Here is an 18,795-nt window from a genome sequence, read left to right as displayed (position 1 = left end):
GGAGGGGGAGGCCGGGCCCGCGGGGCGGCGCTGCTGAGGGGCGGGGGGCGGTGGCAGCCGCCGGGTACTTAGCGGCGGCCGTGGGGATAGAGCCCGGTGCTTCAGCCCCGTGTCTCTGCCTGGTGCTTCGGCCCCACCGCTCGCCATGGGCTCGGCTCCGCCCGTCTTCATCGGCAGCGACGAGGTGGAGAAGCACCTGCACCGCGCCAGCCTCCTGCTGCCGGCGCTGGAGGCCGCCCTGGGCAACTTCTCGGCCGGAGCAGCCGGGGGCGTCGTGCAGCCGGTGCGCGCCGTGGTGCCGGTGCGGCCTCACGGCGGGTGAGGAGAGCGGGGCGGCTTCCCCGGGCTGCCAGGGGAGCGGGCCGGGCAGGGGGTGATGCTTCCCGTGGCCGCTGTCAGAGGGAGGAGGTCGGATCCACCGCGGGGAAGGAGAGGGATGGGTGAAATCAAAGTGTCGGGGAAAGGTGGTGGTACCCAGTTGTTGATTAACTTCCCCGTAAGCGCTTGATGTTAACCGTTTCGGTGACTCTGATGCTGAAATTAAGTAATCCTCTTTGAAAGGTACCTGGGAGTTATGCCTGCTTACAGCGCTGCAGACGATGCTCTGACAACCAAGCTGGTGACTTTTTATGAGCACAAGAAAGATTCTTCTGTTCCCTCTCACCAAGCGACTGTCCTCTTGTTTGACCCAACCAACGGCTCTTTAAAAGCTGTGAGTTGAGTGCAACACTTCTGCATCCTCCTCTGTGAATGTTCTGCCAGCTTTCCCTTTTAATTTGTAGACATTGAACTTCACTGGTGTAAACTGGTGTAAGTTTATCATTATTAAAATGTGTTTGTGCCTAATTGGAATTTGGCTGGAGGTCTTACATCTTTCATGCGTGTTAAACAGTACTCTGTGTCCTTTTGTTAGCTGTTTACTGTAATTTGTGATTTGAAGGGAGTCTGTTGGCTCTCAGGGTGACTAGAAGAGAGAGATGATCTGGAAATGTTTACCTTGAATTTTGAAGGAAAAAGGCTTGCTTATTGAAGAATCTTGCACCATCTTAAGCCTAAATCTAAAGAGAAATGCAATTGGTATCAAAGGGAATAGTATTCATGGTCTTTTTTTTTTTTTTTTTAATTAATAATTAAAATGGCCAACATTCTTAAAAATTACACTGTTGTAATGGTGATTATTAAAGGACAAAAACTGGTCATGAAAAGTATAATAGCTTTTCATTCTACACTGTATTGAAAAAACATCCTTTGTCTTAAAGGCCCAAAAATCATTTATACATAGCAGTTAATACACTTTGAGACTGGAATGTCCTCCCATGCATGATACACGCACAAGGAGTTCCATGGTTCTCTGTCACCCTTCTATTACAGGATAAAGCAGTGCAGCTCAAGAATTACTGCCAGCTTGAGCTGGTCCCTGATTGTACCAGAGTGCAGAGTATTGCAGTTGTATCAGTCCCTATACTGGAAACCAAGGAAGTGAAGTGCACCTGCATGTGAGTTAGGAGTAGCTCAGATTTGACCATTTTTCACTCAATTTGTGCTGGTGGAAGGGCATGAAAGAACTGGAATAAGCAGGCGATCTGCCCACTTTGTACATGGGCTTCATGTGCTTTGTGGTTGCTGTAGTACTAATTACTGACCTTTATATTTTTGTCTATGCCCTTAATATAACTTAATGCATATAATTCACAACTTGGTGAAAATATTGGGCCTTTATACATGTTTTCACTGTTTGTTTCAGTCTCATTTTGTTTTTTTTTAAAAGGTTCTAGATGGCAGTGTTATTACAGCAAAACGAACCGCAGCAGTTTCTGCAATAGCTACCAAGGTATGTCTTCTATTTCCTAAATCAGAATGGACTTGGTTTGTGGTGTTATCACCACCATATATATATATATATGTACACACACACACACATTTATTTATATATATCAAGTAACTAGAGAGAGTGACGTGTCTTTCACTGTGTGTCAGTTTACTTCAAGTTAGAAATAATGTACGTACCTTCAGGGAAAACTTAAAGCACTATTTTCTCGTTTAATTGTGAGTTGTGTTTGGCTTTAAAATTTTGTATGTGATGGCACGAGGAATCTGTGCTGTGTTTTTGTGCTTCATTCTGCATTCTTCAGGGAGTTTGCTTTGGTTTCCTCTGATTTTTTGTTTCTCCTGTGCTTGTCTTAACATGCTTCTTATGGCATTGGGTGATAAAGCTGTGGTAACGTATTCAGTTTTGTTTAGATGTGTATTTTCTGCTATGAGGCCAGTACAGGTGAGTTTCATTGGACCTGGAGAAAGAAGAAAAAGGGGGGCAGTGTGGGTCCTCTTAAGACAGGTGATGTCTATAATAGTTGGTGGACTTGTCCAGAGGTATCTGTTGGTCAATTTCTCTGTCACTGTAAGATGTCCAGATGACTAGCCCTGACTACAACCATAAACTTCAGTGTCTGAAAGACAGGTGATGTAAATCTTAGTGTATGTTGCTTTACATTGTTTCAGTTGGAAATTGTTGCTGTCAAATTCTTTTTTAAAACAATATTTGGCTGTGCCCCTAGCACTGGGTAGAGAGCAAGTCACCTTCCATTGTATAGCAGTATTTTAGTGTTCACCTCAGAGAACGAGGCAGTAAGAAGAGGGCCAGAGCTGAAAGGTACTTTTGTTTTTCACCTGTCAGCTTTACATCAGACCAAAGGCTGACCTCACCACTTCGTTAGTGGCTGTCTTCATGCCAGCCTAAATCTATCCATGGCAATAGAACTAAACTGACATAAAATTGGAGTGAAGAACCTGTCCCCAAGAGCTTCCCAAGGGACAGAACAATTTACAATGGATTCCTCAAACATTAGGTTAGAGGACCTCATTCATTTCATCTATTCTCTACTTAGACGGTTCTAACAGTTTTTACACAGTCAGGGCTCTGCTGGCCTCAAAGGAGTTTGGCTGCTAAAGGGACTTCACGATCAGACCCTTCATTATTGTCTGCTGTTTTGGGAATTATTCAGGAGTGTTTGAGTTTAGCTCATAGTTGTCATCTTGTCCCCTTTATGGCATTCACTTTTTAAAGACCCAGTGCTTTTATGCAAGGAACCTTTGAAATAAGTGCTTCTGTGTCTTTGAAAGAAACATTAAAAAGAGTTCTTGCTACTGAAAAATGTGATCAATGAGATTTTTTTCAATTTTCTTACAGCAGAATAAGTGTTGAGAGCCTACACAGTTCAAAAGCTTTTTATACAGAAGTGAGTGGCCACAGCAAATGCATAAACAAGACACAAGGATAGCTTAGGGCTGGACTCCAGCAGCCCTCTCTTCTCCCTTGCCAAATAGTGGTGAATCACAGGCAAAAACTAAACCAGAAAACCAAAACCAGCCATAAGTCTGCATTTCAATCTTGTTTTTCACATTGCTGTTTTTGCAGTACATGGTGCATAGATACAGTTTTTAAGAAAATTCCTTTCTCAGACTTGTAAATCAGGAGTTTCACCATCTGTTGTGTCTAGATCTAGAGATCGTTGTGTTTTGGGATACAGAATAAATACATGTAGCAGTACAGGGTATCTGGGGACATATTTTATGTATGAGGAAAAACGTTGAAAGGGCCCACTGCTTTCACAACTTCAAATGTGGACATGGGCAGTGTAGGAGAAAAGACAAAAAACAAGGGGTGAGAGGAACCTGAAAGTAATGCTTGTTTTCAGCCAGTACAGAACATCAACACTACAGTTTTACACTTGATTAATCCCAAAGATGTGATACGTTATACTAATAGTAGTGTGTGCTAAGGCCCCAGAATCTACGTTGGTTCACGCTGTTGGATGTTAAGTCTGAATTTCGGACTTAACAAACCTGAACAATTAAAATCCAGAATCAAGCCAAAGGATACTTTGGTGCTATTGACGCTAGCTTTTGCATTACTGTATGTATCTGTGTGCATATAGATATATATATATACATATATAGTGGTTATTGAATATTGATTTCTATTACTAGGAATTTAATACTAGCTTTTGCATAAAACCATTTTTTGTTGTTTAAATGGATTAAGATTACTGCTTTCTTTTTGTAGTATATTGATACCTATTTCTTATCTGTTAATATATTGTCTTACCTATGCTTTTTTTGTATGTTTGATACCGCTCAGTTGTTAATGCCGGCTTTTGCAGAAGTGCTGTGTATTTTGGGAGCTGGTGTTCAAGCATATAGCCATTATGAAATCTTCATGGAGTTGTTTACATTTAAAGAGGTAATGGACACAGCAGGGCATGTTCTTTTTTGTCCGTGATATTTCAGGAGGATATTGTATAAATAAAACATGCTACAGACAAAGTTTCACTTCAGAGATTAACGGTGTTTTTGATCCTGTTTACGCAGAACACAATAATACTCTGAACACCTGTAAAATTTCTTGCTCAAATGTTGGTCCAAGTGTGTTGGAAACAAAGTCATGTTTCAGGTGGTGTTTTTTTCCCTGAGAAAATCTTACTATGTATGCCATGTTTGGGTGAGCTTTCTGTGACTTTCCATTAAATGTATTTATTGGAAATCCTTGTGTTTTATAAATACGTTTTGACAAGGAGCTGTTACTCTGGCATTGCAAAAAAGCCAATTCAAATGTAGCTGCCCACCCATGGAATTTTCTCACTTATATGGTGGCAATGTTAAAGGGGAAAAAAAAAGTTTAGGATTGATGTGACTGAAAACTGAAACAAAGTCTATTCTGTTTCAACAAGGAGAAACTCTCCAGGCTGATCTGTTTTTTTTCTTCCTTGAAGGTCAGGATATGGAATCGCACAAAAGAGAATGCCGTGAAGTTTGCTAACTCAGTTAATGGTCCGGTGCAGGTCTGCTCTTCTGCTCAGGAGGCAGTTACAGGGGCTGATGTGATTATAACAGTCACCATGGCAACAACACCAATTTTATTTGGAGAGTGGGTAAAACCAGGTGCCCATATCAATGGTATGCTATGTTCTCATCATTTAAGGACATATTTATTATCATGTATGTTCACATACACCATTTGTGCTGCTGTGTTGTTATTTCACGTTCACTTGCTCTCCATTTAAATAGCCCATACAAAAATGTTATTTCCTAAGTGATTCCTGCTCAGTCTGTTGTTTTGCTGGTAGCACTCATCCTTCCTTCATCCACTTTCATAAGCTCCTCTATTTGTTCATTTTGGGGCTGATCACATTGATTTTTACTGGAGTTTAAAAAAATAATAATAAATGCAATAACCAAGTAAGAACCTCATAGTTTGACCTCTCATTATAGGGAGGTTTTGTTTTTTTTTTTTTCCTGTCTTTTTGTGATGTTATCACCTTATTGTTCAGAGTTTCTGGATGCGGTGAGATTTGTTTATTTTTTTAATTGTGCGCCTGATTCAGATGACCTTGTGAACTTTCCAAATGGCACGGTAATGAGACAAAAGCGACTTGTCAAAGGGGACGATTTAAAGTAAGTTCCCACATTCTAGCAGCATCCTACCAATTTTTCAAACTCAGTTTAGTCCTTTATCATTGAATGCTGTCTGTGTTATGTCACGGCATGGTAGTCAGAAGTACAACCAAAATCAATTAAGATCTACAGTCACTGAAGAGACACATACACGAAAAACCTTTTCCTTTCTTTGTCTTCTTTTTCTTTCTCCATTTAGGCATTCAGGCAACATGGAATCTGTTATTCCGTAACGGTCAGACACTTCTAGAAAACGTTTGACTACAGTAAAACTTTCATTAACCTATGAAAAGTTTGTAATGATCTTTCTGTACTTAAGACAAATCAAGCAGTTTAACTTCTTTAGTTTCTCTAGCTGTGTATAACCTGCTCTTTTTGTACTACTTACAGTGTAACAAGGAGATGATAGAAGCTGTAAGTTTAAAAATCTTGGTTAGTAAAATTCAGCTGTCTACTTGTTCAGGTCTTTGCTGCAAACTACTTTGTTTCTGATCTGTTAAGGATAAATGAGGGATTGTTCAAATCTTATTTGTCTCTATAGACATGTAACATGAATGCAGTCTGGATCAAATTGAAGGACGATAAAATTCAGGTCATTTGGCAATGATCTGATGAAAGAGGAGGAGGGTGCAAAAGATAATGGACAAAGGGAGATGGTTTTCTTATGCCTCAGCTACCCAGAGTGTCTGGCCAAGGATAATCTTCTGGCAAATATAAAATGTTTTAGAGAAGCTTTGTTAGTTAACTTAGTTTTGGTGTGACACATAAACAGCCACCATCGTTTAAGTTGGCAGTCACGGAAACTGAGGCCACTGTCTGCAGAAGAGATGTAGTCTGTTTAACCTTAAGATTATCTTCCCTGAGTTGCTTTGCCAAATGATTGTGGTCTGTTCTGATGGTGCCTTCTGTAAGCAGAAAAGAGTAATTATGTCACAGTTAAGTACTGGTGCCATGCTCAGTGCTGCTAACAAAGGCTTGTTTGTTTTGTACTTACACGTACAGTTTCACATCCATACAAGAAATATATGTGATGAGGAAGGGCTAAGAGTGCTATCTCCCCTTTGTCTTCTTAGCATTACTTGGTAGGAGCAGTTTGACCATTCTACCAAAGAGATGGAAACAGTGCCAGCGAAGAACCTCAGTTCTGTGAGATTTGCTTCACAGAGAGTTGCAGCTTAATGCTTCAGCAGGTTGAAGTGCAATGACTTACTGGTTCCAGTAGTCCAGGGTTTGCTTACGAGGATTACAAGACCTTTGTCAGCAGCAGCATCTATCTGACTAGAGGTCAAGGTTGCTGTACGTTTTAATAACGGTAATGCTTTTGGAGGGTTGGATGCAATGTAATCTTTAACTGACACTAATGAAAATTTAAGGAGTCAGCACGTTACAGAAATGGGCCATATACACGTCGGCATTACAGCTGAGGCCAGGTTGAGAGAAATTCCAGCCTTTACCAGTTGTTCAGGTGCATCTTTATTTGTTTGTTTGTTTTTTAAACCAATGAGCATGTCATCAGTGACAATGTGAGACTGTATATTATATTTCCACAGTAATGTCCATTGTTAGTTCACACATGTCTTTTGGACAAAACATGTTTTGAATTCACTTTAAACGTTCTTCCCAAGTTCATTACTTTTATTGTCTCAGCTGTTGGAGCAAGCAGACCAGACTGGCGAGAACTGGATGATGAACTGATGAAGAATTCTGTTCTGTTTGTGGATTCCAGAGAGGCTGCTCTTACTGAATCAGGAGATGTTATATTATCAAAGGTGAGGCTTTTTTAAATGAGGGACTTTCTCTGACAGAACCATGTGCATTCATTATTAACCATTACATGGCACCATATGGCGTTAGCATATTTTCAGCATTGGTCTTTGTGTACAAAGTATTGTTTTGAAAGCTGGACATTTCCTGCACCATTTGGTGGTAGTTGCATATTTTTCAAATCTTCTTGTTAAAACCTGTAACTTTCGCATAAGATTTCAGTGTGACTGACACAAATCTGGCCCCTAGAGACTGGATGACAGAAGCCAAGCAGGCAGTTACTGATTTGCAGAAATTTGATGGGAAGAGACTATTTTAGGTTTATTGGAGTTTTCTTCTTCTCTTTTAATATTTGTACAGAACAAATATGGTTTCACTTCTGAGGGTCAGATCAAGTAAGGTATGTGAAGCCCCATCTCTTTTGTTGGATAGGTAACAAGCTATCCACTCTGAAAAGCTTATTTACTGAGGAAACTGACAAATGGTCTTTCTCTGAAAAGCATTCCACTTTCCTGAGATTTCTTTCCAGTTTCTGTATTATTGATATGAATACTGGTCTGCTTTTCAACAGGAAGGAATCAGTTATGGGATAGCAGAACTGGAGGGGTTTCATTTGAAGTCACTCAGGAAAAAAAAAGTTTTAATGTACATATGAATATTACATTTCTGTATAAATATGTATTTTTTTTTCACAGGCGGAGATTTTTGCTGAGCTGGGAGAGGTACTGAAAGGTACAAAACCAGCCTTGCCTGAGAAAACAACGGTCTTTAAATCACTAGGTAAGCCCCTCCTGTGTGCAAGCCTGACAGAAGACAATGCCTTGTTATTTATTAGGTCCCCAATGCGTGGGAAAACTGCTGATCATCTTTAAAACTGCAGTGGCAACACGTTCTACAAAAGGAACTAGACTGTGATTTGCATTTTCTCTTTTTATTGATTTAGCAGGACTGATGTAATGAAAAGAGATAAGAAAGCAAGCAAACAATAGGAAAAGTACCTTTTCCATTTCACAGTTATTCAAAAATGAATGCAATGTTTATTAAGGCAGCCCCAACATGAATGTCCTGTTGTCATGCCTCTGAAGTCTGTCCAACCTACAGATAATGTGACAGTGCACTGTAGTGTTGTGGCTGCTGTTTGGGGAAAGGAACAGGAGTGGTGATGAGTTACCATGTTCTGAGCTGTATGATGTATCTGAAAGGGTCAAACTGTGATGTGAACACTGAATCAGAAAATGAGATTCCTGCTATTACATTAACTTCATATCAGACACACAATTACATGGTGGCAATAACTTTGAACATAACACTGCAGGTGTTTGGGTTGGGGAGTTAATCCTGTTCCTGTCCAATTAGATAACTTTTTAAGTCTTTCTCTTTCCTTCTGAAGCTGTATTATTTAATACAGCTGAAGCACTGTTTGAAGATGACTAATTCTCTTTCAGGGATGGCGGTTGAAGATACAGTAGCAGCAAAATTTGTTTATGATTCCTGGTCAGCTGCTAACTAAAGAGGAAAGTCTACGATGCCAACGAGGCCATAAAATATGAAGAAAATCATTTGCACTTAGTTTCCTTGGATTTTTTGTTAACAAGAAGGGCAGCAATCCTGTCTGAATGCAGCCCTTCTACAACTTTCAAGAATGAAAAGTAAACTGTCACGTGTTTTCCAATGACAAGTGTTAGATACCTTCAGTATTATTAGTAAATATATCTCATGTAAATGCCAAGTGTTAGATATTTGCATTGACATTAACAGGTATTTATGTATTTTGGTATAATTCTGGAATCAGTGCATTTCCTCTTTAATTATTTCTGTAGCAGGAACCTGGGGGTAGATTTCATGCTTCTAGAGGGGTAATTCCTACAGGGTAGAAGACAGCAGTTCAGAGAACAGAGTTTGACGTTTAACTGTGATGGTACTTCAAATACCACCGTGGTTTTGTTATTGCATGGGCAGTTACCTAGTCTTCAGTCTCTCCTGGGGACACAGCCCACCTAGGCTCAAGCATGCATCTTCCCTTCCAGCTCAGGCTGGGGTCTAGAAGTCACCATCCTTACTTCCAGCCCCCGACAGCCCTCACTTCCTGCCCTCAGATACAATTGATTTCCATTTAAGAGCACGCTACTGAGTGGGACTTTTTTATGAAGAATGATGGTTAAAATCTTCCAAATCTTCCCTATGGTTAGATTTGCTTCTGTAAAAGACCTGGCTCAGGAAGGCTCAAAGAGTGCAAAATTGGAGCTGCTGTTATGTACATCTTAACTGTGAGAAAACTGTATGCAGTACCTTTTTTAGTACATTCATGTTTGGAGTTTTGCACTTTTCTTGTTGCAAGGAGTCATCCAAAATGTGAGCACTAAAAATGTTTTTTGACTGAACTTTTATCTGTATTCTCTTGGGAGATTTTCCTGTTAATCTATTGTGTTTGTAAGTTGTTTTCTAAGTTTCTTGAAGGTTGAAACAATGCTGAGTTCAGTGGGATAAACTTCAAGCATACAGGCAAATATTTTCATCTTGGCCGTACCATGCATCATTTGGTAATTGTTCTTTCATGCCAGTGGGTATTTGCTGGAGCAGGAATTTCAATGATCCTTTCTTGAAAGAGGAGCCCAGGGACGTTCTACAGAAGTTCCAGTTCTGTGCTGTTATGCAACTGCCTTATGAAAGACTGAGCATCTGAAAAATAGCCATTGCCCTGGAAACAAATTCCTGTCTCAAGCTAGAGTTGTGCCTTGTGAAATTTTATTTCATCTTGCATATTATTTCATGTAGGCTATTCTTTCCTTCTGTGGAAGGATTAGATGACATAGAATAAATGGAGCAAGAGGAAGGCGGTTCAGAAGCAGTTAGTGTTACAGCCTCTGATGGTGCTCAAGTAAGTGTAGAAGATGTTAATGAGTACAGTGCAGATGTGGCATAAGTAATACTCCAAATTATAAGCTTGGCGTAAATTAGTTGGAAAAGCTAGTAAGTGGCAGAGTTTGTAATGTATACAACTTCAGGATGGAAGGATACCAGACCAGTAAGTGAATGGGGCTAAAGGATGTGTTCACGAGGATAAAAATGTAATTCCACTGATCTTGTTTATATCAGTGGAAACAAGAACAGATATTTCTCTACTATATTTTACACTTTTTAATTATAGCAAAGTTACCTGTGTATTTTTAGACATGTCTTTTTCTTTGTGTCATTCATGAAGCATTCAGAAATGTGTGTTGGCTGAGCCTGTTACTTCAGTGACGGAGAACTCCACTAGCATGAGGCAAATGTGACAGCCTTAGGTGTTCTATCTTCAGGAACTGTATGGACACTTGCACTTACTATTTGTAAGAATATTGTCCAAGTTCTGTGCCTGTATGGATAAAAATTTGTAATTTCAGATGAGGTACCGTGTTTGGGAAGCAGACATACGGTTTATATTCACATGTACTCATCTACAGACTATGCACTTTAAAAAGTAGATGGAGCCAGTCCAAAGACCTGAGTCTGAAAACAGTGTTCCCAGCTTTCCTTGGCAATAGGAGGGTCTGGGAGCCTGGTTTCAGCATTTTACTTCTGAATTCTTGAAGAGGATTCAATTCAATTATAATGGAAGTTGCTTGTATGTTGTCTTAGATTTTTGGGGGTGGGGTAAGGGTAAAAAATAGTCTTAATTTCCATGTTTTCTTCTCTTACAGATTACTGTCTCAAGATTTGTGTAACTTGGATTTATGTTAAAAATAAATAGCTACTGCCATTCGACTTTCGTTTTTTTATCCATTGTTTGTCTGTTCTGGGTAGTGTTTGTTGTGAAGATCAGGAGGAAAGTAAGCTGTTGCGCTGACTGCTGTTACAGTAAATGTGATCACAATGTAAAGGGAAAAACAGACAGACTGCTCTGCTCTATTGTGATACTCAGTTTTGCAGTCATTGTCCTGCATTGTACATTCCCTCCTCTGCACTGGACAGACATCAGGAGTAATAAATCCTTAAGGAAATAAATTCTTGTAGTTGGCAGAGCTGTGTTTGTGTGAGATCCCATGGTTTTACAATTTGGTTTTGGACTGGACCATAAGATCACACGTGATGCACATCTCTCATTAAATGTGCTGTATTAATGTTACTAAGGAGTGAGATCTAGGATTCACTAATTTAAATGCTTCCAAATTATAGAAGAAACAAAGAGGGTGGTGAAAAACACTAGGGAAACAGCAGAACATGGTTGGGGGGGGGGGGAATGAAATGTGAGTATTCTTACTGTTTTTTCCCCTCTATTGTTCAACATGACTGTTCTCTGCCAGAAGCCAATTTCCAAGACCACCCTGCAAGAAAAGGGCAGGGAGTATTTTAGTTGAGTTTAAAATGGCTGCTATGTTGGGGCTTACTCAGTTGCCTAAAAATCCAGGGGGGGTTCTCAGGGACTTCAGCTTCTACATGCAGCTCTAGAAGGACAAAGGTCTTCTGTAGATCTTGTGCTCTATCTGCTGGCTCTGTAGTTACTGCAGGTGCCTAAGGACACACTGAAACACACTGCATGCTTGTGACAACTGCATCAACCAAGTTATGTGCAGGTAGTCTCAGCCATTCGCTCTGACTGTCAGGGTTCTCAGCAGTTAAGCAGGTTTACAGATGAATATGCAGAGAAATTTTTCAGTGCAATTCAGAGATTCTCCCCATCTGGTATTCCTAAAATGTAATTTCTCCAGGTGCCTTTATGGGTACTCCATTTGACTCTGATCAGCCACAGGCACCTGCATACTTAACAGAATCTTGGAAAATATTTCCCTGGAGGATCCAATGCAGTTTAAAGTCTGGCTTTAAGGGTGCGTTATGCTCACCACCTTGTACTAGTGACAAGCCTTCAGAGCAGTGCGGATGTAGTCTCAACCTTGTGTCAGGGGAGCTGCAGAGCAGTGAGGCTGGGCTTGCTGCTTCTGTGGCTGCTGGGAGGAATAGGAGGGATCTCCCCCCTGCTCTGCTGAGGCTGGCAGCAGGGTGGGGACAGGGCTGGCTTCCCAGCAGTGACACAGATGTCCTAGCACTGAGGCTGTGGCTCTTGCACTGTCCTCAGTCACCCACACCTGCGAGGAGTGGCTTGTTTTACCTTTGCCACAAAGTAATTCTGCCTTGCACTCTGGCCAGCAGTGCAGGGGCTGCCTTAGAACTGCACAGAACAGTTCAAAGACCGTTTTCTTGTTTCCGCACTAGTCCCTGACAGAATAGCAGTGGTGGCTCCCCAGGGGTGGAGCTGCTCTGTTGTAAGGGCAGCCACTAACCAGGTCCTCCGTGAGCGACACCTTTCAGTGATGGTGAGTTGTAGGAAGGTCACAAACTTTTGTTTAGGCAGCTAAATGGAGGGGCTGACTGTGGGGGAGAGTGCCTATCCTGAATGATACAAAATAAATGGCTGTATAGCTTATGGGGTAGAGCAGGATGGGGAATGGGGTTGTAGGCCTAGTCGAGCAAACCGCCCTGCACTTTTACTGCAGTTGTGTGAGTGAGAATGATAGGGTTTGACCCTTCAAAATCCACTTGTCACATACCCATGAATACAAAAAGTTCGTCATTTGCTTCTTGTTTTGTTAAAAATCTGGGTGTTTCATAGCCAAAACCAAAACACCCCAGCAGGTTAATAACACAGAGGCTGAGGGATGCTGTCTGCTTTAATTACTGTGCTGAACACAGCAGTCACTTGAGGTTGCACAGCATAAGATTTTGATGTGACTGCTTAATAGGAGAAAATATCAATGTGCTGAAGTACAGGAATCCAAGGAGAAAAGAATGCAGAATAAAGTCCAGCCAAGAAAAGTAATCACAGTGAACAAATTAAAGAAATGAGATGTGGAAAGAAGGAACCATGAGAAATAGATAAATGATAAATAAATGTCCATAAATTGAGTGCACTCTGAAGGAAGAAATCATAGATAGATATATACGATAGAAAGATATAAAAGGAGATTTAAAGGTAAAAGTCCTCTTAATAATTGTGCTTCTAAAATGTGAGATGTTAGCCAGAGCATGGCTACTACAAAAGCCTTATTAGATTCACAAGACAACAGGAATGATTAATTCATGTCAGATAGTGCTGGCTTCCCAAGGGAATAGGTCCAAGACAGATGAAGAGAAGCCTGATCTGGGTGCCTCCAGATGGACTGTAAAGAACAGGAGCTTCCACAGAAGCAGTGTATTGTTTTCTTTCTCTTTCCCTTTATTTAGGCTCAGTGTATATGTACCCAGTTACATGCCATTTTCAGGCTGAGGCTGAAAATGACCAACAGAAAATGCTGGATGAAAAAGCCCTCATTTCTGTGACTTTGCATGACAAAAGCACCCTGTACGAGCCAAGCTGAGGACATAGAAAAGATCAAAAATATTGAAAATAAAACCTCAGATTATTGTAGTTAAATGGATTGCATCTTGATGTCACTTAGGACATGATGGATGCTGGCAAATGGGTCCAGTGTAGTGATACAAGAGAAAAGAACATGCAACTCACACCAAACATCTCTTGGCAAGGTACTTCATATATTTTTAAATTAATATAAATGCAGTAGCAAGAAGCCTGACTGACAAGAACACAAAACTTGCTGTAAATTACTCATATTTATATTAATTCAGCAGTTATAAGAGTCAATAAGCCACAGCTGAAATCAAGGTTCAGATTCGCCTTCTAGCATACCATCACTACCAGGAAAGGCAGTTTGTAGCAACCTAACAGAAGTGAATGAGTGAATGGAGAAAACTCTAAACTCTAAGCTCTCGAGCTTTGGGAATTCTTTTTTTTTTTTTTTTTTTTTTTTTTTTTTTTTTTTTTTGTGGTTTTGGAGAAGAAAGAAAGGGTTTTAATAAAGAATGTGCTATGTCTGGCCTTCAATAATATTTTAAGTTATTCAGACAAAAAGAAATCCAATCTCCATAAGAAGGGAGAAAAAGCTTTGAATCTAAAGCTTTTAGTTTTTTTTTTTACCTTCACATTGGTTCTTTTTGGTAGAATGTGCTTGAATTAAAATCCTGTGTACCATAGCCATCTATGTCTTTGACCTTGCTATACCACCTAAAGCAATTGGTAACCTCTTTGCCTTCCATTTTAGCAGATGTTTGAAAAGAACTGCATTCTATTTTGAATCAGGAAAAGATAATCAGTGTGCAGGTTACAGCAACAGGTACATTAATTTATAAGCAAGTATCTACAGTCTTTCCAGGGTTCTTGAGAGCCTGTTTTCTTTTATTCACAGCATTCAAAACCTTCTTTCTTGGCCCCAGCTCTATCTGAATGCTTTGTAGATCTTCATCAGAACATAGCATCAGGGTGTCTAAATCAATTTTTTCCCTCATGAAGACTGGAAGAAACTCATCCAGCATCTGGGATGCCAGAAATACCTCAAGGGGTGTGTTTTCTGCTTCCTCATCATCCCAAATGCCTTCCTCCTCCTGCCAAGGGATATCAGCACCATTTTCAACATCATCTTCCCTGTCATTCTCAGCACTTTCATTCTGAAAGAGTTCACTGGACATTTTAAAGCTTATGACTTCTTTCTCAGGAAACATGATTCCAGGATTTACATCTGCAGCCAAATTCCTTCCAAATACGATCTTGCCAAGACCTGGCCTCTGGAAAATAGAGAGCCGACTGTCATTGTCATTTAGTAATTCATCCTCTTCTTTCTCATCAAATAGATGCATCACACTTCTCCTATCCTTCTCATCTGCTTGGCCATTGCTTTGTGTTTCCTGGCTTCTTGTGCTACCAGCTGTCTTTTTTGTCCTCAGTTTGAAGGTGTCTTTCAGATTTTTGGAGAAAGGAGTTGTTGTATTTGAAGTGAAGAGACTGGGTATCTTTACCCTCGAGTGTGTCCCTTTGGAAGAGGTTACTGTGCCAACATTTTCTTTCATATAATTCCTGTTCATTTCATGTTGGTGTTTCTCTTGTAGCTTCTCACATTCCTTAATTTGTTTCTCCACATTCCTCTGGGCCTGGGCTTTTTGTTTGGCTACCTTCTTTGGGTTCAGCAGGTTCTGCTCCGTGGCAGCTTTGTCCAGGATTCTGACACATTCATGGCGATCTCTGCTGGCAGCCACCTCAAGAGGAGTGCGGAGGTCATTGTCCAGAGCAAATATATTGGCACCGAAGTTGATCAGAAAGGAAACACAGTGGATGTGACCATTGCAAGCAGCATGGTGGAGAGGAGTGCTTCCCCAGATGTCACATTTGTCTGGATCACCTCTGAGAAGGAAAATAGCACAGAGTGAGCTGGACGTACCCAAGCATAACACTGCAGTGGAACTGAATAAATTGTAAATATTTACCTCAGCTTTGCTGTGAGGACTACAGCACAAACAAAATGAGTCAGTTTAGCTCCATCCTGGAGATCAGTGCTGCACCGATTGGTGCTACTTACCTCAAGCACTGGGTATACAGGCAAAAGGCTGCAGCCCTGCCTACTCTGCCACAGACTGCTGAAAGCAGGCTTTGACTTATACTCATTGGAACTGGTTGCAAAACTGTTTCAACCGCTCCTGGGCAGAATATTTTAGAGGCTTTTGGGTGACTCTTTCCTTTTGTTTGTCAAACACAAGGACAATATTAGGAGGATTCTTCAGTGATCGCAGTGATGCATACGTATTGTGTCCATACAGTCACTTCTTTGGTAGGTAATAGGTAAATGATTAGGAGTAAAGCCCTGATTACACATTTCTCTCCATTGCTGCTGGATTAAGCTGAGGCTGATGCTATTGTTTTTCTTCATCACTTTTGTTCTCCTTAAGCTTCTTTTACTCATGGGGTTTGGAAAGCAGAAGCTCATTTGAAAACAAAATACCATGACTTTTCAATAAAATTTAAAGCCAGAGAACTTTTTAACTCTTGCACTGACTTCACATTGAGCTACTGCTTGCAGGCTAGAATTGGCTTGAATCTGTTCATTCGTATTTGGTGGGATCAACATCAGCCATGGTTCTGATCAAAACTTGGGTCATCTGTGACCAACAGGTCAGGCAACCACAGTATCCCAAAGCCTTTAATAACCTTGGAAAATTTTGCAAAGTCTTGGATATCTGTTCCATGGCAGTTGTACCATGGATGAAATTGTACATACTATCACAAAATCTCCTTCAGGTGTTGGTCTCTGTCAATGAATGTCTCCAAAATTAAAAACACTAACATATTTGCTGAAGGCCAGTTCTGAGAACATCAGAATTGAGCTAAAATGCTACAGGCAAGTGGGGGATTAGGGGCCATGTAGAATTGAAGCACGCAGCTACTTGTGTTGAGAAACAAGAGCAAGCCTGAGCAGGCCAGGCTCTGAGAGTGCAGGCATTTCTACAGGGAGGTGGCAGCTGAGCATCAAAGTTTTCCCACTTAGACATGTGGAAACTATGTGTACAAATTTCTGCTTTTGTGGCTGTGCCCTGGAGAACTGCTGCAAAGTGTGCCAGATTCCTTCATTCCCACATTAGCAACTGTCTGCATTATCCTGGCCGTGGAAGGGCTGGGCCATCCATCCTCCCCTTCAGAGCTGTTTGAGGTCTGTTTTCCCTCTGGAGCCTGCCAACCTTTGAGTCTCAAACAATTCACAAACTAGAGTGTCAATTCCCAGCTCAGGGGGACTTTGGGCAAAGTTTTACATCTACTTTGGCATCTCTTACTCCTCTTCCACTGCTTTCTCAAGCATGAAGGAGGCTCACACAAAAGAGAGCAGATCTGCTACTTGGTCTTGCCTCCATTCATGTGCCTTCAAAGCAGGCAGAGAAAACATCTCTTAATGTCTGGAAGACAAACTCTTACAAGATGAAAGGGCTTATTTTTAGTATTGGTACATTTTCCAAGGGTTGAGTGTGTTGCAGGCTTCAGAGTCCTAAAATCTGCAACCACTAGAGGAAAAATATCCTGTATCTCAGTGCCTTTGTCAGGAAACCTTCTTTGCTTCAAGGAAAGGATGGCTTCATTAAAAAAATTAAAATACTTTTTCAGAAGACACTGCCTGACTGCAGAACAGATTGAACACCTTCCAAAGTTCAGCTTCTGCCAACAGAACTACTGAGACACAGCAATATCTCTGACAGCCTCAGCCTACTGATTGTGGCAAGAAATCTTAGATTAAAATAGAAGTGAATGTATATGTTTGATAATTTTGAGAGCAATACTATCCCAAAGTTGTCCTCTACTGAAAAAAAAAGTGAGTTAAAAATACATTAAGTAACAAACACGTAGAAATTTCTTATCTTTGTGTCACCTGCTGTGACTTCTATGAGCATATATAGTAGAAGACATTTTTAACTCACATATTGAAAAGATTACTTAGTTATTTGTTCATTAGGTAGTCATTCTGTCTTCTAGATGTTCAGAGACCTTTATTGACTCTAGGTATTTCCTTGGAGCTGCCTTTATACAAGTTGAAAAACTGTCAGTCTATTTTCGCTTTTCCTGGGGGACACAGCCATAGCTATAGAGTCCAAAGGTCTTTTTTATTGTACTATTACAGCCACACCTGAGTTCAATGAACCTTAAAGCAAGTCTATGACAAATCCCTTTTTATTTTATATTTTCAATTCTATTTTTTTAAGAAAAGAACATTAAATATATCCAAATAGTTTTTCAACTTTTCACTCCAATCTTCTTTAAACTATTATGATTGAAAATGCAGGTCGATCTTCATCTCATCCCAGATAGAATATTTTATTTACTGCATTTTCTTCTATTAAATCGTGCTAAATAATCACAGTTTAAAATGTAGACTCCAAGCAGAGAAAATACTGAGATGATATGTAGAGGTAATGGTCTTTTGTATAATACCTTTTAAATTAGTACATTTAAATGATAAAACGAGAACTGTTACTATTAGGAAAAAAAAAAAAAAAAAAGAAAAGAAAAAAATAAAAGAAAAAAGAAAAAAAAAAAACAGTAGAAAACCTTTTTTTTTTTTTTTCTTTTTCAGTTTGCAAGGACCCTACCCAAGTTCTGAAACAGTACTACAATTTTTAGTGTGATGGTAGTGGCTAATACTATAAAAAACAGAGAAATAACATTTTTAGATGTTACGGTCTCAAAACTATCAGTCATGACTTGCCTCTGTAAAGTACTAAATCTTCTGGTGGTACCTGCACTTTAGGAAGCAAAAGAGATAGATTTTTTTGCTAAAAATGTTTCAGACAAGGCATTTACCTTTAAAGCCAGTTCCAAAGATATATAACCACAAAAGGCTGTTGGCCCACTTCTCCATTAGAGAGAGCTTCACCAACCCCATGTACAGACCTGTTTGTAGGTTCTGGGCTTAAACCCATAAGAATGAGGAGAAACAGTTCTTGGCAATGCATTGAAAGAAATTACCAGGATTTTTTCAGCCTTTTGGGTCTGGTGTCACAGCAGCATTAGAAATACACAGTAATTATACTTTTGAGCCATAAGCTCACGAGAAATGGAGGCGGATTCACTCACCCTCTCCGGCATATGACCTCTAGAGCTTCTAGATACCCGTGGTATGCTGCCAGAAGGGTGGGCGTCATCCCATCTTCATCTGAAGTGTTAAGATCTTTTCTAGTGGCTTCTTTCAAGAGGTCCAGATTGCCATCAGCTGCTGCTTTGTGATACCTGCTCGACAT

At 40.3% G+C, this 18,795-nt stretch overlaps 2 protein-coding genes across 2 annotated transcripts; one reads left to right on the top strand and one right to left on the bottom strand.

Annotated features, from left to right (window-relative positions):
* Positions 1-145: 145 nt before the first annotated feature.
* CRYM (crystallin mu) lies at positions 146-10,848 on the top strand (the record flags this gene model as incomplete). The annotated part of the gene is made up of 8 exons (XM_084296259.1): positions 146-318; positions 562-712; positions 1,769-1,831; positions 4,139-4,240; positions 4,770-4,953; positions 7,099-7,220; positions 7,911-7,995; positions 8,661-10,848. The coding sequence occupies 8 exons, from the start codon at positions 146-148 to the stop codon at positions 8,723-8,725; spliced, it is 945 nt and encodes a 314-aa protein (XP_084152385.1). The 3' UTR covers positions 8,726-10,848.
* A 3,522-nt stretch (positions 10,849-14,370) lies between these two features.
* On the bottom strand, positions 14,371-18,795 carry ANKS4B (ankyrin repeat and sterile alpha motif domain containing 4B; the record flags this gene model as incomplete). Its single annotated transcript, XM_084296296.1, has 2 exons — positions 14,371-15,421; positions 18,632-18,795. The coding sequence occupies 2 exons, from the start codon at positions 18,793-18,795 to the stop codon at positions 14,371-14,373; spliced, it is 1,215 nt and encodes a 404-aa protein (XP_084152422.1).

The sequence above is a fragment of the Netta rufina genome (genome assembly GCF_964035555.1).
Source record: "Netta rufina genome assembly, chromosome: 15".
NCBI classification, from domain to species: domain Eukaryota; kingdom Metazoa; phylum Chordata; class Aves; order Anseriformes; family Anatidae; genus Netta; species Netta rufina.
This window is presented reverse-complemented; position numbering and strand designations above follow the sequence as displayed.